Raw genomic sequence first — 19,171 nt, forward strand, 5'->3', positions numbered from 1 at the left:
CAAAATTTGTTTTAATTGAAAGGCATATTTTCTTTCTCCAGAAAAACCAAGTCCACCACCAAAACTGGGTGTAACGGATGTAACCAAGGAAAGTGTGTCCTTGGCTTGGGCCAAGCCAGAACATGATGGAGGCAGCAGAATTACTAGCTACCTAGTAGAAGCACTGGAGAATGGACAAGAGAAGTGGGTTAAATGTGGTACAACAAAGTCCATCCACTTCACAGTGTCTGGTCTGAGGGAGAATGCGGAGTACTTCTTCAGAGTCAGAGCTGAGAACTATGCTGGATTCAGTGATGTTAAGGAAATGACTACTCCTGTAGTGGTCAAAGACCAGCTTGGTAAACTACAAGCTTGTTATAATAATCAGAACATGCCATGCAATTAGTAGAGACTACACCTAATTTCTCCTGTTGTAACTCTTTTTGGTACTTTTCTGTTCTAGAATCTCCTGAGATCAACATGAAGGACTTCCCCCACAATACAGTATATGTTAGAGCTGGATCTACCCTAAAATGTGAGATTCCATTGACAGGCCGGCCTTTACCTAAAGTGACTCTGTCCAAGGATAATGTGCTGCTCAAATCAACAATGAGGTTTAACTCAGAAGTCACTCCTGACAGTATCAAGATTACTCTGCGTGAGAGCATTGCAGGAGACTCAGGCCGCTATGATATTATTGCCTCCAACTCCAGTGGAACCACCAAGTCCTTTGTAAATATTGTGGTTCTTGACCGCCCCAGTGTCCCACTTGGACCAGTGGAGCTGTATGATGTCACAGAAGACAGTGTAAGCTTAAAGTGGCTCCCACCAGCATATGATGGTGGCAGTCCCATCACCAACTACATCATCCAGAAGCGAGAGACAACTACAGCCAACTGGATGGACGTGTCTTCAGCTGTGGCCCGCTGCACCATGAAAATTATGAAGCTGACCACTGGCCTGGAGTACCAATTCAGAATTAGGGCAGAGAACAGATATGGAATCAGTGAACATATTGACTCCCCAGCTGTCGCTGTCAGTCTTCCTTACAGTAAGCAGTTTTTGCTTTTCTTATTATTATACATAAAAATTATAATTTTGCTACTCATTCTTTACACCTTCACTATGTGAGCATGCCAAAATTCTCAAACTCTGCCTCTTGTTCTCCAGCTATACCAGATGCGCCATCAACTCCAGAAATTACTGCTGTAACCAGGGAAAGCATTACCGTTGCATGGAAGGAGCCAAAGTCAGATGGAGGCAGCCATGTGTTTGGTTACCATCTCCAAATGAAAGACAAAAACAGCATCCTTTGGCAGAGAGTCAACAAAACAGTGATCCGTGCCACACACTTTAAAGTCACCAACATAAATGCTGGACTTATTTATGAGTTCAAAGTAGCAGCAGAAAACTCTGCTGGAATTAGTGCCTTCAGCAAGATTTCTGATGCTGTATTGGCTATTGATGCCTGCGGTGAGTTTATAGTCGATAAAATGCATGAAGAATTCTTTGACTTAAGATTTTCTGCAATATTTATTAAAATCATTCTCACTGTATCTTCCTATAGAGCCACCCCTATACTTGCGTATAACTGACATCACTAAGAACTCCATTAGTCTGGCCTGGCAGAAGCCTGACTATGATGGTGGATCCCCAATAACTGGTTACATCATTGAGAAGAGAGAGGGTGTTAGCCCCAAATGGTCTAAAGCTAACCTCACCAATATCACAGACACCCGCTTCATTGTTACTGGCCTCACCCAGGATGAAACATATGAGTTCCGAGTCATGGCAAAGAATGCAGTTGGTTCAGTGAGCAATCCGTCTATCACTGTGGGGCCAGCCACATGTGTGGACACTTATGGTAGGTCTTTTCATGTTGGATTATATTTGTGTATTTTTTTCTGCAATTATGCATTGTCTTGTATTCTAAGATATTTATTCCACACCCTACATATTCTACATCCTGACTTGTTTTACCATCTCTGGTCCAGGTGCCCCAGAGATTGAAATACCTCAGGAGTATCTTAATGAGGTCAAGCACAAGGCTGGCTCTAATGTGGAACTCAAATTTAATATAAGAGCCAAACCTGCTCCCAGTATTGAGTGGTTTAAAGATGGCAGAGAGCTTAAGCCTACTTCTCAGCTCTCTTTTAAACACACTTTCGAGTTCACAAGTGTGTTCGTGAAGGAAACAACTCGTCTTAACTCTGGAACCTATGAAGTCAAGGTGAAGAACTCCCTCGGATCTTCATGTGCCATTGTCAGGCTGCTCATTCAAGGTATTTATTTAATATTTATTTTTAATTGTATAACATGTATCATATATGCAGTATACACCCTGAGTCAAATGTTTTCCTTGTCTAATCAGATAAGCCAGGCCCACCTGCTGGAGAGATTCAGTTTAAGAAGGTGACAGCTGACAACATCACCATCATGTGGTCCCCACCTGCTGATGAAGGTGGTGCCATGGTAACACATTACATTGTAGAAAAGCGGGAGACCAGCAGGGTAATGTGGTCGATTGTCTCAGAGAAACTGGTTGACTGCATTGTGAATGTGCCCAGACTCATAATGGGCAATGAGTACATCTTTAGAGTCCGTGGAGTCAACAAGTATGGCATTGGAGAGCCACTGGAGTCTGAGCCCATTATTGCCAAGAATGCATTTGGTAAGCAAATAGAATAAAGTCACCTCATCAGTCACATCTCTCCCTCTCTCTCTTGCTCTCGTGTTTGAAAATATATCAACTTTCATTATAGACAGTGGTAAATTACAATGGTAAACTTAAAAGCTTTAACCTTATCATTTTTATTTTGCACAGTACCTCCCAGCGAGCCATCTAAGCCTAAAGTTACTATGATCACTAAGTCTACCATGACAGTGATCTGGGAAAGACCAGCGTTGGACGGAGGCAGTGATATTGATGGCTACTATCTAGAGAAAAGGGAGAAGAGGAGTCTGCAATGGTTCAAGGTTTGTTTGCTGCCCCAAATCTAAAAAGTTCAAGCATAAAGAAAATCTACCAACGAATAGGAGATGTTAGCTTTAATACATCCATTTTTTTTATCAAGGTGGTGAAGGGCACTATCAGAGACACCAGGCAGAAAGTGGCTAACCTGGTGGAGAACAATGAGTACCAGTACAAAGTGTGTGCTGTCAACAAGGCTGGAGCAGGAAACTACTCTGAACCTTCTGAGCTCTATAAAGCCTATGACCCAATAGGTATATGACTTTAATTTTCAGTTATCCTCATCTCGTCAGCATTTGAGGAATTCCTTTATTGTTTACATTTTCCTTTTTTCTTCTCCAGATCTACCAGGTGAACCCACTAAGCTGCGTGTGGTTGACTCCACAAAGACATCTATCACACTTGGATGGGAGAAGCCCGTCTATGATGGTGGCAGCGAAATTACACACTATATTTTAGAGCAGATGAATACAGAGGACAAAGAATGGGTGATTACCAACCCACAAGTCAAGACATGTGAGTATGTGGTGTCCCACCTCAAACCTGGCATCTACTACTTCTTCAGAGTATCTGCTGTCAACTGTAAAGGCAAAGGAGAAGACATCAAAATGTACCAGCCTGTGCAAGCCAAAGATATTTTAGGTTAGTATTGATATAGTTCCCTTTATAGTACAAGATATTAGTCTTGAGACGAATCAATAATAAAATCAAAATTAATATTCTTTTCCATCTTTGTATGACATTTGTGTCCAACAGAGGAGGCTGATCTGGACTTGGATGTTGCTATGACAACTCAATACACAGCAAAGGCTGGCCGTGATGTGGAAGTCTTTATCCCCCTGAAGGGTCGTCCTACACCAAATGTCACCTGGCGCCGTGGTGACCGTAACATGGCTGGTGATAACCGCTACACAGTCACAAGCACTGAAAGAGCCACCACACTCCTCATCCCCAAGGTCACCCGTGATGACTGTGGAAAGTATTTGCTGGAAATTGAGAATGGTGTTGGAGAACCTAAGATAGTTACTGTTTCCCTCAAGGTTCTGGACAGTCCATCCACCTGCCAGAAACTGATGATAAAGAATGTCACAAGAGGAAAGCTGACACTAAGCTGGGAGCCTCCGCTCATAGATGGTGGCTCCCCTGTGACTAATTACATTGTCGAAAAGAAGGCCTCCACTATGAAAGCTTATCAAGTGATTACTGATGAGTGTTTAAATACAAGTTACAAGGTGTCAGGGCTGGAGGAAGATATAGCTTACTTCTTCTGTGTGTCTGCTCAAAATGAGTTTGGTGTGGGTGACCCTTGTGAAACCACTGATGCTGTCCGAGCAACTGAAACTCCAGGAGCTGTTAAAGACCTAATAATGGTGGACTCCACAAAGAACTCTGTCACCCTTCAGTGGAGCAGACCTGACCACGATGGTGGCAGCCACATCACTGACTACATCATTGAGAAGAGAGCCCAGGATGAAGTCAAATGGACTTTAGCTGCTAAATGCAAGCGGTGCAGCTGTGAAGTGACGGGACTCAAGGAAAATGCTATCCTGGATTTCAGAGTGTTTGCAAAGAATGAGAAAGGCAACAGTGACTTCTCCCAAATTGGTCCAATCACAGTGATGGACCTCATCATTCCACCTGAAGCCAAACTGAATGATTATCCCAATGGAGAGCTTGCTGTTCGTATAGGTCAAAATATCCATATTGAGTTACCATTCAAGGGAAAACCAAGACCTACAATCAGCTGGCTAAAGGATAATTTCCCACTAAAGGAAAGTGAGAAGATTCGCTTTAGGACCACTGACAACAAGACTTCAGTTACAGTCAGAGGGGTTAAAAAAGAACATGCTGGACAATACACCTTGGTTCTGGATAACAGAGTCATTAAGAACTACTTTGACATCAATGTGATCACTCTGGGACCCCCTTCAGTCCCTACTGGCCCCATCCGTTTTGACGAGATAAAAGCTCAGACTATTATTATCTCCTGGGATGAGCCGAAGGAAGATGGAGGTGGCGAGATCACCTGCTACAGTGTGGAGAAACGTGAAACCTCCCAGGCCAACTGGAAGATGGTCTGCTCCAGTGTTGTCAGGACTACCTTTAAGATTCCTAACCTGGTCAAAGGAACTCAGTACCAGTTCAGAGTCCGTGCAGAAAATAAGTATGGGGTCAGTGAGCCACTTATCTCTTCAGATGTTGTTGCCCAGCACCAGTACAAACCTCCAGGTCCTCCAGGAAAACCAGTTGCCTACAACATCACCAGTGATGGTATGTCAATAAAGTGGGATGCCCCAGATTTTGACGGGGGTTCCCCAGTCTTAGGTTATCATGTCGAGAAGAAGGACAGAAACAGCCTCTTATGGCAGAAAGTGAATTCCACAACCATCTCTAACAGAGAGTACAGGATAATTGGTCTTGTGGAGGGTCTGGAGTACTCCTTTAGAGTCTATGCAGAGAACAATGCCGGACTCAGCCCTTGCAGTGAGCAGAGCAAACATGCACTCGCTATCTCCCCTGTTGGTAAGTAGATGTTGCTCAGTACATCGGTCTATATTTAGGAGTTGTTTTGTATTTACAGAGTTTAGACATTATGATTCTTTCATTTTGTCCTATTTAGTTACTCTTTACATCTAAATTATTATGGATTAATTGCTTTCTTGCCTCAATTAGATCCACCCGGTACCCCAGTCTGCATTGATGTAACCAGAGACTCAGTCACCCTCCAATGGGACATTCCCAAGAGGGATGGTGGAAGCAAAATTGTAGCCTATAGTGTGGAGAGGCGTCAAGGCAGAGGCAAATGGTTACGGTGCAACTTCACTGATATCAGTGAGACCCAGTTCACTGTAACTGGTCTCTCACCTGGAGAAAGAATTGAGTTCAGAGTGATTGCCAGGAATGCTATTGGCACAGTCAGCCCACCATCCAACTCCTCTGGATACATAATGACCAAGGATGAGAGCAGTAAGTATTTTTAATATAAAAAACATGTTAGAAGAACGCAAATTGTTGAGTGTTTTTTAATTAATCACATCTTACTTGATGCTGATTCATAATCTTTTTGTCTGCATCTCCAGTTGCTCCTGAGATTGAGTGGTCTCCAGACCAGGTGCTCACCCTGAGGGCTGGAGATAATGTCAGTCTCAGCTGCAAAATCACCGGACGTCCAGTCCCACAGGTTCTTTGGTACAAGGAGGGTAAAGAGATCGACAAGAGGACTATGATTGACATTGAGATTACTACTGGCATTGGCACCAGTAGTCTGTTTATTCGCGATTCTAACAGGAACCACCGTGGAATTTACACTGTAGAGGCCAAAAATAGCTCTGGAACCAAGAAAGCTGACATTAACGTTAGAGTCCAAGGTTTGTAAATGTGTGCAATTTGTTATAATATCTGTTAAAAACCACTGTTTTAGACAAATCTGTTTCTGTTGACACAAGTGATACAAATGTTTTTACCGTAACAAGTCTCCTCAATCAACTGTTTCTTTGCAGATACCCCTGGACCCGTCGAGGGCCCAATCCGTTTCACAGGCATCACAGCTGAGAAGTGCACTGTGTGGTGGAGCCCACCAGAGAACGATGGCTGTGCTGCCATTTCTCACTATGTGGTGGAGAAAAGGGAGACATCCAGGATCACTTGGGCCTTGGTCACCTCCAAGTGTGAAGCTTGCTCTTATAATGCCACCAACCTCATCAAAGGCAATGAGTACCAGTTCAGAATCTCTGCTGTCAACAAGTTTGGTGTCGGCAAACCACTGGACTCTGATCCTATAATTGCGAAAATGCAATACAGTAAGTAAAGTTACTCAGTGCTGTCTGTCTGACTTGTTGGGAAACTCTTAAAAGTAATCTGAATTTTCTATTGAACATAAGCACTAATGGAAGAAATGCTTTCCACCATTCAAAGATATTACTTTAAAAAAATTATATTTTTGTTCTGTTACTCAGCTGTTCCTGATGCCCCTGGTACACCAGATGCCACCCATGTTACTGGAGACAGCATAACGCTGTGTTGGACCAGGCCACGGTCAGACGGAGGCAATGAGATTAAATGCTACATCCTAGAGAGGAGAGAGAAGAAGAGCTTGCGCTGGGTTAAGGTCTCCTCCAAGAGGCCCATTACAGAGTTAAGGCACCGTGTGACCAAACTTACTGAGGGCAATGAGTATGAGTTCCGTGTTATGGCTGAAAATGGTGCTGGTGTCGGACCAGCCAGCAGCACCTCCAGGCTCTTCAGATGCAGAGAACCAACAAGTGCTCCCAGTGCTCCCACTGTAATCAAGGTAGATCTTGTGTTAACACTCATTGAATTATACATGGAGGATCTTTTAAGTAAAAACCAATTTCCTAAACTGGTCTTGAAATTTACAGGCCAATCATATGTATTCTTTTTGGTTTTACTATTTAATTTTACAGAATGGCAAACATATAAAAAGAGGCAATTTGGATACAAAACAGGTGCAGCTTTGTAGTGAAGAACGCGGAGTTCAACTCAATATTAGATTGTAGAAACAAAACGCATTAAAAAAATTGTAACTATGCTTTTTGTTCATCAGGTCATTGACTCCACTAAGTCCTCTGTCACCCTGGAATGGACCAAGCCAGTCTTTGATGGTGGCATGGAAATAATTGGCTACAATATAGATATGTGTAAGGCCAGTCTGGAGGAGTGGCACAGAGTCAACAGACAGATTTGTATTCACACCAGGTATACTGTCACAGGTCTAGTACCTGGAGAACTCTACAAGTTCAGAGTCAGTGCTGTAAATGGATCAGGAGAGGGCGAAGCATCAGTGATGCCAAACCCTGTTCAGTCTTTGGACAGACTTACATCTCCTGAAATTGATCTTGGTCCTGACTTCAAGCAAACTCATATTGTGAAGAATGGAGGCACTATAACCCTACATATTGCTTTCCGAGGAAAGCCAGCTCCTCTAGCCACGTGGTCTAAATTAGACAGTGAGCTTCCGATAATGGCTGATATCAACACCACAGATTCATTTTCCACTCTGACCATAGAGAACTGCACCAGGTATGAGGCAGGCAAATACACCCTGTCCCTGGAGAACAACAGTGGGCGCAAATCCATCACATTCACTGTTAAAGTACTGGATACTCCTGGACCTCCAGGAGCCATAACCTTCAAAGATATTACTCGCGGAGCCTTGACAGTGATGTGGGACGCTCCTGCCAATGACGGTGGATCCCGAATCCACCACTATATTGTGGATAAGCGTGAAGCAAGCCGCCTTGCCTGGCAAGAAGTCAGCACCAAGTGCTCACGGCAGATGATCAGAGTAACTGGTCTGGAAATTGGTGTACCGTATTTGTTCAGAGTGATTGCCGTTAACCATTCTGGCCAGGGAGAACCAAAAGAGATGACTGAGCCTATAATTGCCACAGAAGAACCTGCGCCACCCAAGAGATTGGATGTTGTTGACACAACCAATTCCACAGCCTCACTGGTATGGCTAAAACCCGAGCATGATGGAGGCAGCCGCATTAGAGGCTATATTGTTGAATTCAGGGCTAAGGGCACTGACCTCTGGGTTGTTAGTGGAGAGACTAAGTCTCAGAAGATGTTGGTAGAGGGTCTGACTGAGAACACAGAATATGACTTTAGAGTCAAAGCCAAGAATGATGCTGGAATTAGCGAACCTCAGGGCACCTTTAGCTCTGTGGTCATAAAGGAGCCTTGCATAGAACCAACTGCTGATCTCAGCAGCATAACCAACCAGCTCATCACTTGCAAGACTTCCAACACCTTCACAATTGATGTCCCTATCAGTGGCAGACCTGCACCTAAAGTTACCTGGAAACTGGAAGAGATGAAGCTGAAGGAGACTGACAGAGTCTCCATTAAGACCTCAAAGGAAAGAACCATTTTGGTAGTGAAAGACAGCAAGAGAAGCGACAGCGGCAAGTACTACCTGACACTGGAGAATGCTGCTGGTGTGAAGACATTCACAGTGACTGTGGTCATAGTTGGCAGACCAAGTCCACCCACAGGACCAGTGGAAATTTCTGGAATCTCTTCAGAGTCCTGCACCCTATCTTGGTCTGAGCCAGCTGATGATGGTGGTACTGACATCAGCAACTACATTGTAGAAAAACGGGAATCTGGCTCTGCTTCTTGGCAAGTGGTGAACTCCAGTGTGAAGAGAACCACCATCAAAGTCACACATCTCACCAAATACATGGAGTACACATTTAGAGTCTGTGCTGAGAACAAGTTCGGAGTCAGCAAGTCCGTTGAGTCTGCCCCTGTTGTCATTGAGCATCCATTTGGTAGGTGCTGTCCAACAGTTTAAATATATGATCCTGATTTTATATGTGTGTGTGCCAACATTGGTTTTGTTTTGTTTTTTAATGCTTTGGATTTCTTCTAAACAAACCATATTCTCATCTCCACTTGATTTTCATAGTTCCACCAAGTCCTCCAACTCGCCCAGATGTGATATCTATATCTGCCAATGCCATTAGCATCAAATGGGATGTTCCATATGCTGATGGTGGCAGCAAGGTGACAGGCTACTGGATTGAGAAAAAGGAGAGGAACACGATCCTGTGGGTGAGGGAGAACAAGCTACCCTGCCTGGATTGCCAATACAAGGTCTCGAACCTGATTGAGGGGCTGGAGTATCAGTTCAGGGTGTATGCCATGAACCTTGCTGGGCTCAGCAAAGCCAGCGAAGCCTCCAGACCTGTAGTGGCACTCAATCCTGTTGGTAAGAAAATATTCACATTCACATTCATCCTAACTATGAAGATGTATTATGATGTGACAGATGGTCAATACTCAATTTCGCTTAAGGTCCTAAAAACAGATCTATTGCTATTACTGTTGATATTGCCCAACTAAAATGCATAATGGAGACTTTAAGAGCATAGTCGAAAGTGTTTGAGTTGAAGTCAATTGTACTTCTTTTTTCTGAACTTCTGAAGCTAGAGAACACTTTTGGATGATAGATAAAACATCTTCAAGAACTTCTTTTCAACTAAAGCCCTTAGGACTACTCTGACCTGAATGACTGAGAACCTACACAAATTTTAACAATATCTGACATTGTGTGAATAAACTTATATAAATGTTTTATGATCATTTCTACCCTCCAGATCCTCCTGGCAAACCCGAGGTGACAGACATCACCCGCTCTTCTGTGTCATTGTGCTGGACGGTGCCCTTCAATGATGGTGGCAGTAAGATCATTGGTTATGTGGTGGAGAGAAAAGTCTACAGCACAGATGAGTGGGATGACAACCGCTGGCTCAAGTGCAACTATACCACAATCACAGAGAACTACTTCACCATCACAAACCTAGGTGAAGGAGAGACCTATGAATACCGTGTCGTTGCCAAGAATGCTGCAGGTGTTCAAAGTGTCCCTTCAGAGACCACTGGACCAGTCACATGCAAGGATGAATATTGTAAGTTCAAGGGTTTTGTTTGGGTTTGTTTTTTTTTACCTTGATAGTATTTAAATAAATTAATCTACATTTCCTGTTATTTTAGAAACAATAAATAACTGTGAATGAATGTAACTTTAAAGAAAAAAAAGCTCCCCTGCTTGGTGTACCAGGCAGAATATCAATAAAAATGACTAAAACAAAGATTGTTTTCAGGGGGGAGGTTCATTATACTGGTATATGTTGTTATTTTCTAATGTGACACTAATCATCCCTTACTTTTTGCAGCTCCTCCCAAAGCTGAACTTGACAGCAAACTGATAGGTGAGACTGTCACTGTTACTGCTGGTTCTGACCTTGTCTTGGACGGTGCTGTGGGTGGTAAACCAGAGCCTACAGTGTACTGGTCAAAGGGTGACAAGATTTTAGAGCTTGGAGAAAAATATTCACTGACCTACACTGCCACTAGAGCCATGGCTGTCATCAAGAGCTGTGACAGATACGACACAGGTAGATACATTCTAACTGTCAAGAATGCCAGTGGAATTAAGACGGCAGCTGTCAGCGTTAAAGTTCTAGGTGAGCAGCCAAAAGGACATTAATTAATTAGTGTGTCTTAATAGTTTGAACTTTCTGATTGAAATGTTGTTTTCTGTCTGTTAGACACTCCTGGAGCTCCAGCTGATAGGATTGTAATCAGCAGAGTCACAGAGGAAAAATGTACAGTGTCTTGGAAGATACCTCTGGAGGATGGTGGAGACTCTGTCACCCATTACATTGTGGAACGTCGTGAGACCAGCCGCCTGAACTGGGTCATCATGGAGACTGAGTGCAAGACCCTGTCATGTGTCAGCACTAGGTTGATCAAGAACAATGAGTACATCTTTAGGGTTAGAGGTGTCAATAAGTATGGGGCTGGAGTTCCTTTGGAATCTGATCCCATCATCGCCAGAAACGCTTACAGTAAGCTGCAGCATTTTTCCAAATCTTACTTACAATTTCAATTTTGGATTTAGGTGTTATGGATCATATTACATCTTATGAAAGGGAAAACGTAATGTAGATGTGTTTGCGTGACTCTGACCTGCTCCCACTCTTCCACAGCAATCCCCTCCCAGCCAGGCACACCAGAGGCGACTGCAGTGGGTAAGGAGCATGTTATCATCGAGTGGCTGAAGCCTGAGAGTGATGGAGGAAGCGAGCTGAAAAACTACATCGTTGAAAAACGAGAGAAGAACAGTAGCAGGTCAGAACAAATTCTGGATTCATTGAAGATGTTGAGACATCATTTCTTAAATAAAGATACTTATCCTTCTCTTTCATGATGTTGTTTTGTTGTTTGGACCAGGTGGACTCGAGTGAATAAGACCTACACCATCTATGACACCCGTCTGAAGATCACAGGCCTACTGGAGGGAAGCGAGTACCAGTTCAGAGTTACAGCAGTCAACTCTGCTGGATACAGCCAGCCAAGTGACACCTCAGTATACATCCTCTGTAAAGACCCCACATGTAAGACATTTTTACTTAAAAAAAAAGAAAAAGAAAGAAAGAACTGTAGACATTGTCCTTTTAATGCCAAGAGAAAAGAGATATTATTTAATATTTTTCAGTTCCATTCAGTTCACTTTTATTTATATAGCACCAATTCACAGCAGAAGTCACCATAAGGTGTTTTATATTGTAAGGTAAAAGGCAAGGTACTAATAGCAAGCACTTGGCAACAATGGGAAGGAAACTTTTAACAGGAAGAAACCTCCATCAGAACCAGGTTCAGGGGAAGAGCAGCCATCCCCACGATCAGCTGGGAATAAGGGGAAAGAGAGGAGAAAGATACCGGAAAAAGGCAAACTAAAGGATAGGCAGAGTTTAATATTTACTAATGATTTAATACAGTAGGCAATGAAGGCAGTCCAACATATTGTGTTAATGTGGACATATGCTGATTAAAAAAGACTCCAAGATTCTTCACAGTGTTATTGGAGGCCAAGGTAAGTATCTGGTTAGACACCATGTTTCGATGTCTCCACCATGTTGTTTTAGGAGTACATCAAGCCCTGTTTTCTCTGAAATTAGTAAATTAACAAAGTAGAAAATTAGAGGTATTTCAGGTCTCGTGTCTTTAATAATAATAATAATAATGGATTGGATTTATATAGCGCTTTTCAAGGCACCCAAAGCACTTTACAATGCCACTATTCATTCACTCTCGCATTCACACACTGGTGGAGGCAAGCTACAGTTGTAGCCACAGCTGCCCTGGGGCAGACTGACAGAAGCGAGGCTGCCATATCGCGCCATCGGCCCCTCTGGCCAACACCAGTAGGCGGTAGGGTAAAGTGTCTTGCCCAAGGACACAACGACCAGGACAGAGAGCCCGGGGATCGAACCGGTGACCTTCCGGTTACAGATACGCTTCCCAACCCCCTGAGCCACGGTCGCCCAAAGACATGCCTTTGGTTTAACTAGTTGTGGAACTTCATAATTAACCTTTTTGTGTGAAGAAAACTCCCCATTTACATGCACATAGCACAGTGCTATTGAAGCCCGCATTGTGGTGTAGTCGCACAGCAAGATAAGTACTGACAGAGGCCATTTGATCATCTGTAACCTTCACTAGTGATATATTTATACTGTGATACACTCTAAATCCTGGCTTTGTCATAATAAACTGAGGACCCAAAATACAGAATCACAGGCTTTATTGCTAAGCTTGTAACAAACCACAGCATCAAGGGTCATGTTTTGGGGTGGGGGGTTAATATATTCAGCCAAATTTTAAGAAATAAAAGCTCCAAAATGTGATGGATTCCATCTCTCCTAAGAAGACTACGTTTTCCCCAGACTGCAACTCTGGTGCTCTGGTTTTTGGTCCCAAAGTTTTAGAGGTTTTTTTTGTAAAGCCAGCCAACTCCACAACTCCAAAACTAGGAACAAGAATACAATAACTGACTATTTCAAATATAATTTGCAAGTGCAGATTCAATTCAATTCAATTTAATTTATATAGCGCCAAATCACAACAAGAGTCACCTCAAGGCGCTTTATATTGTACAGTAGATACAGAGAAAAACCCAACAATCATATGACCCCCTATGAGCAAGCACTTTGGCGACAGTGGGAAGGAAAAACTCCCTTTTAACAGGAAGAAACCTCCGGCAGAACCAGGCTCAGGGAGGGGCGGGGCCATCTGCTGCGACCAGTTGGGGTGAGAGAAGGAAGACAGGATAAAGACATGCTGTGGAAGAGAGACAGAGGTTAATAACAGATATGATTCAATGCAGAGAGGTCTGTTAACACATAGTGAGTGAGAAAGGTGACTGGAAAGGAAAAACTCAATGCATCATGGGAATCCCCGGCAGCCTACACCTATTGCAGCATAACTAAGGGAGGATTCAGGGTCACCTGGTCCAGCCCTAACTATATGCTTTAGCAAAAAGGAAAGTTTGAAGCCTAATCTTAAAAGTAGAGATAGTGTCTGTCTCCTGAATCCAAACTGGAAGCTGGTTCCACAGAAGAGGGGCCTGAAAACTGAAGGCTCTGCCTCCCATTCTACTTTTAAATACTCTAGGAACAACAAGTAGGCCTGCAGTGCGAGAGCGAAGTGCTCTAATAGGGTGATATGGTACTACAAGGTCATTAAGATAAGATGGGGCCTGATTATTTAAGACCTTGTATGTGAGGAGCAGGATTTTGAATTCTGGATTTAACAGGTGAACAGATGAAGTCACTATGTTTGTTGTTAATCAGGTGACACACACTGTGCTTTGCAACAGGATGAGGAAGTGATACCAATGCTGAAAGCACCACCCCAAACATATTTTACAACATATTTGTTTAGATAAAATACATTTTCAAAAATTCCATTTCATCTACAGACACCCCAGCTCCTCCATCAGTGCCTCGCATCACAGACACCACAAAACACAGCATCACCATGACTTGGACCAGGCCCATGTATGATGGTGGATCAGATGTCACCGGCTACATTGTGGAGATCCTAGAGGAGGGTTCTGAGCAGTGGTACCGTGCCACTGCCAAAGCCCTCAAGACTAATGAGTATGTGGCTGCTGGTTTGGCTGCCAATAAGAAGTACAGATTCAGGGTTGCTGCCATTAACAGCAATGGGACTGGAGAGTTCAGTGAACCAAGTGCTGAAGTCGAACCACTTGAGAAAATTGGTAAGTAGGTGTAGATTTCTGTTGAAAAAATCAATATCTGAACTATATCTGAACTTTTTAATGTTCTATGTAAACTATGCTCCATCCACTCAGAAATACCCGACTTGGAGCTGGCTGATGACCTAAAGAAAACAGTGTGCCTCCGCGCTGGAGGTACTCTGCGCCTGTTTGTGTCTGTCACTGGTCGACCGACGCCAGTAGTGGCCTGGAGGAAGGCGGGGGTGGAACTACAGAGCCGTGGTTATATTGAGACTACTGACAAGTACACATCACTGGTAGTAGAGAAGGTTGATCGCTACGACTCTGGAAAATACATTGTAGAGGCAGAGAACCCATCTGGAAAAAAGACTGCCATCATCCTTGTTAAAGTCTATGGTATGTCAACCAAAGTTTCCACAGAGTTTGTTAAAAGATTTTGGATATCAAATATGTACAGTCACCATACAGTTAGTAAAGTAATATAGTTTCTAAATATGATCTTTTTACTTGCCTCTCTTTGTCAGACACTCCTGGTCCTCCAGGTTCAGTGAAAGTGAAGGACTACACCAAGGAATCTGTTGTGATCACCTGGGATGTCCCAAGCATTGATGGTGGTGCTCATGTCAGCAACTATATTATAGAGAAGCGTGAGGCCAACATGAAGTCCTATAAGACTGTTACCACTGAGTGTAGGAAAACACTGTACAGAATCAGTGGACTGGAGGAGGGTGTGCACTACTTTTTCAGAGTCCTGCCAGAGAATATCTATGGTGTCGGTGAGCCCTGTGAGACAGCGGAGGCTGTGCTGGTGTGTGAAGTGCCCTCAGTGCCTGTGAAGCTTGAGATTGTTGATGTTTCCAAATCTTCTGTCACCCTGCACTGGGAAAAGCCTTTGCATGATGGTGGCAGCAGATTGACAGGCTACATTATTGAGGCCTGCAAAGTAGGCTCCGACAGATGGAGTGCTGTGGCGACAGTTAAGGCCTCAGTATCCCAGCACACCATCCAGTCTCTGACAGAAAATGACCAGTATCTGTTCAGAATCCGAGCCACGAACAGCAGGGGAGCCAGTGAATCCACTGACATTGTCACTCCAGTGATCATCCAAGAGATCAAGGGTAAGATATCAAAACACAAATCATCACATCATTTCTGTTTTTACTAAGCTGTGAAAAGCTCCACATAAGTCATATGAAATATTTTGTGTTTACTGCAGTTATGCCCAAGATTGACATGACAAGTATCCCTCAGAAGATAGTTCATGTGCATCGTGGCAAACCCATTGACCTCAACATCCCAATAAGGGGCAGACCACAGCCAGTCTGCTCGTGGTACTTTGGTGGTGTGAAGCTGAAGGACACCCTGGACCGCATCAAGATTGACAGCAGCAGCAAATATACCCATCTCGTCATCCGTGAGACGACCATCTCTGACACAGGAGACTACACACTAGAGGTGAAGAATACCATAGGCATGGCAACTGAAGTTATCAAGGTTATCATCCTGGGTAAGCAGACATTCTTTACTAAACTGAATGTTTTATATTGTCAGTTTTTATTTAGTAAGGTGTATTTTTCCTTCAGAGAAAAATCAAAAGACAAAAACTGTCTTCCTAAATAGCTGCCTTGTTGTTTCTGTTCAGACAAACCGAGTATTCCTATGGGTCCAGTAAAGATCGAGGAAGTTGACGGTGTTTCAGTGACGATTAGTTGGCAACCTCCAGAGAATGATGGTGGTGCCAATGTCAGCGGATATGTCGTTGAGCAGCGTGATGCCCACCGGCCTGGCTGGACCACCATCTCCGAGTCTGTGACAAGGCCTTGCTTTAAATTCACTAGGCTCTCTGAAGGAACTGAGTACGTGTTCCGTGTTGCAGCCATGAATCGTTTTGGCATTGGTGGCTTCTTGCAGTCTGATGTGGTGGAATGCAAGAGCGCCAAGAGTAAGTTCTCTTCCCATAAAATGTTCTTCATATGCACCTTCAATGAGAATTGTGCTGCCTTTGATAACTTGCACTGTTGCTTTGAAAACCTTCTTCTTGTTCTTTTCAAGCCCACTAGTCCAACTTCTTTCTGAAGCATTTTTTTACAGTTTCAGTTTCAGTTTCACACTGTTATTGGTGGTCACTGTATACAATTACAGGTAGACAGGTTCTGATTTGATATATAAACTTAAAAATCCTATTAAACTGTGGATTGTTTATTCTCACTTAACTATATGGTACTATGTCTTGTTTGTTATTCATCTCTGATTGTTTTTCTTTTCTATGTAGCCATCCCCGGACCCCCAAGCAGGCCAGAAGTGCTTGATGTCACCCATGAGGGCATGACCCTGACCTGGAAACCACCTGAGGACAATGGTGGCTCCACTATTGCGGGCTATATCATAGAACGGAAAGAGGCCCATTCTGACAGGTGGTTGAGGATCAACAAAAACCCTGTTACTATGACCAGGTACCGTTCCTCCGGACTGATTGAGGGCCTGGAGTATGAACACCGTATCACAGCCATTAACTCTAGAGGGGCTGGGAAACCCAGCGAGAGTTCTGTCATTACCATCGCTTTAGACCCCATTGGTATGTCCCGCAAAAGATCACTGTAACAGTTATACTGCTTTTCTGTTTTAAATTAGCCATACCACTGTGGGGTCACTATCTTTACCTATTCTCTCTGTTATTAAACAGAACCTCCAGGTCCTCCAGTTCAGGCCAGAGTCACAGACACTACCAGGACTTCTGTTTCTCTAGCTTGGCTTCCGCCAGAAGAGGAGGGTGGTTCTGTCATTACTGGCTACTTTATTGAAATGCAGAAGGTAGACCAGCTGGAATGGACACTGTGTAACACAACTCCCACGAAGATGTGCGAGTACATCATCACCCACATGCCACAGGGGGCTGAATACAAATTTAGGATCATCGCCTGCAATGCTGGTGGTTGTGGAGAAGCTGCTGAGATTCCTGGAGTGGTTAAAGTCCAGGAGATGCTTGGTAAAGAAAGAATTTGAAATATTTATAAATCCTTTACTTCAGTTTTTTGGTGGAATGGCATATAGCATCCTGGCATTTTTAGCTTTAGTTAAAAAAAATCAAACCTCTGTCTTCTTCAGATTATCCTGACTATGAGCTGGATCCTAAATATGAAGAGGGCTATGTGGTCAGACAAGGTGGTGTCATCCACCTGTCTGTACCCATTAAGGGTAAACCCATCCCTACATGCAAGTGGACCAAGGATGGTCGTGACATCTCCCATCGGGCCATGATTGCTACCCATGATGACATCACTGAGCTGGTCATCAAAGAGGCGCATAAAGATGACACTGGTACCTACGACTTGGTGCTGGAAAACAAATGTGGCAGGAAGGCTGTTTATATCAAGGTGGGGAGCGTGTCTGAAAGACTTTATTAAAGAATGGCTAATGAAATGAAAACATATATTGTATAAAATCTAATAATATTTGCAGCCTTAAAAACGAACTCTCTGTACCTCCTCTCTGTAGGTGAAAGTGATTGGTCGCCCAGATGTCCCAGAAGGGCCTCTGGAATTTGACGACATTCAGGCCCGATCAGTAAGAGTCAGTTGGAGGCCACCATCAGATGACGGTGGTGCAGACATCCTGGGATACATAGTGGAAAGGCGGGAGGTACCCAAGGCTGCCTGGTATACAGTGGATGCTCGAGTAATTGGGAACTCTCTAGTGGTGAAGGGCCTAAAGGAGAATGTGGAGTACCACTTCAGGGTTGCTGCTGAGAATCAGTTTGGTGTCAGCAGAGCTTTAAAATCTGAAGAGTCTGTCACACCAAAGACTCCACTTTGTGAGTAGTGATATATTTGTTATTAGTCCAACTTTCTCAGTCGAACTGGGGAAATTTTGTATTTAATAAACCTATTGTTGTGATAATCATACACTCTGAACATACTGTAACTCTGATAATTTAATTTGTAAAACCATCCTTTATCACAGGCCCACCTGAACCTCCCAGCAACCCACCAGAGATCATGGATGTTACCAAGTCCACAGTTTCTCTCTCCTGGGCCAGGCCCCGCGACGATGGAGGCTCTCGTGTCACTGGATATTATGTTGAGAGAAGGGAGGTTTCAACAGAGAAGTGGGTCCGCCACAACAAGACCCACATCACCACCACCATGTTCAATGCCACTGGTCTCATCCCTGATGCAGAGTACATGTTCAGAGTTGTCGCACAAAATGACATTGGACAGAGCGAACCTGGTCCTGCTTCTGAATCTGTAGTCTGCAAAGATCCATTTGGTGAGTTATGGCTCAGTCACACTAGAGTACAAATAGGGAAACAACCTCCTTGCAACTCTTCCTTTACTTAGTGACTGTTAATTTTTAAGTTACTGGCATTTGTCAACCATTTGCATGTAGTAACGGTGACTAGTCACCCAGAGATTGAACGTGCAACACCCTCAACCTCTGTGTCACCACTTTTGACCGCAAGGTGATTGCACAGGTCGCCTGGTAGGAGGTGACACCACCTCCAAACAGTCACAGTCCAACTCAGAGTGACTGCAATTACTTTCAGAGATACTGATGAAATTTTGCAAATAACTGCTATCTAATTTATAAATGCAGACAGATTGCCAACTCATTGCAATCAATCTAAATCAGTCTGTGCTGATAAGGGA

At 43.6% G+C, this 19,171-nt stretch overlaps 1 protein-coding gene across 22 annotated transcripts in view; it reads left to right on the top strand.

The window, feature by feature from the left end:
• The window catches only part of ttn.2 (titin, tandem duplicate 2), a 221,696-nt gene that overhangs the window by 191,944 nt on the left and 10,581 nt on the right, over positions 1-19,171 (top strand). For all 22 annotated transcript variants that reach the window (XM_084909012.1, XM_084909028.1, XM_084909015.1 and 19 more), the window contains 31 exons: positions 42-338; positions 443-1,030; positions 1,150-1,452; positions 1,547-1,843; positions 1,974-2,261; positions 2,351-2,650; positions 2,804-2,955; positions 3,054-3,204; positions 3,293-3,592; positions 3,707-5,473; positions 5,624-5,917; positions 6,031-6,318; positions 6,451-6,750; positions 6,907-7,241; positions 7,515-9,246; positions 9,384-9,686; positions 10,075-10,386; positions 10,654-10,944; positions 11,029-11,328; positions 11,470-11,611; positions 11,714-11,877; positions 14,244-14,546; positions 14,640-14,921; positions 15,050-15,643; positions 15,742-16,032; positions 16,168-16,467; positions 16,798-17,100; positions 17,209-17,511; positions 17,631-17,899; positions 18,021-18,336; positions 18,486-18,791. In XM_084909012.1, the coding sequence (XP_084765138.1) occupies positions 42-338; positions 443-1,030; positions 1,150-1,452; positions 1,547-1,843; positions 1,974-2,261; positions 2,351-2,650; positions 2,804-2,955; positions 3,054-3,204; positions 3,293-3,592; positions 3,707-5,473; positions 5,624-5,917; positions 6,031-6,318; positions 6,451-6,750; positions 6,907-7,241; positions 7,515-9,246; positions 9,384-9,686; positions 10,075-10,386; positions 10,654-10,944; positions 11,029-11,328; positions 11,470-11,611; positions 11,714-11,877; positions 14,244-14,546; positions 14,640-14,921; positions 15,050-15,643; positions 15,742-16,032; positions 16,168-16,467; positions 16,798-17,100; positions 17,209-17,511; positions 17,631-17,899; positions 18,021-18,336; positions 18,486-18,791 (12,171 nt within the window). The remainder of the gene's footprint in view (positions 1-41; positions 339-442; positions 1,031-1,149; positions 1,453-1,546; positions 1,844-1,973; positions 2,262-2,350; positions 2,651-2,803; positions 2,956-3,053; positions 3,205-3,292; positions 3,593-3,706; positions 5,474-5,623; positions 5,918-6,030; positions 6,319-6,450; positions 6,751-6,906; positions 7,242-7,514; positions 9,247-9,383; positions 9,687-10,074; positions 10,387-10,653; positions 10,945-11,028; positions 11,329-11,469; positions 11,612-11,713; positions 11,878-14,243; positions 14,547-14,639; positions 14,922-15,049; positions 15,644-15,741; positions 16,033-16,167; positions 16,468-16,797; positions 17,101-17,208; positions 17,512-17,630; positions 17,900-18,020; positions 18,337-18,485; positions 18,792-19,171) is intronic.

Source organism: Perissodus microlepis, chromosome 16, assembly GCF_051167445.1.
Source record: "Perissodus microlepis isolate ML-2025 ecotype Zambia chromosome 16, ASM5116744v1, whole genome shotgun sequence".
Classification (NCBI taxonomy): Eukaryota; Metazoa; Chordata; class Actinopteri; order Cichliformes; family Cichlidae; genus Perissodus; species Perissodus microlepis.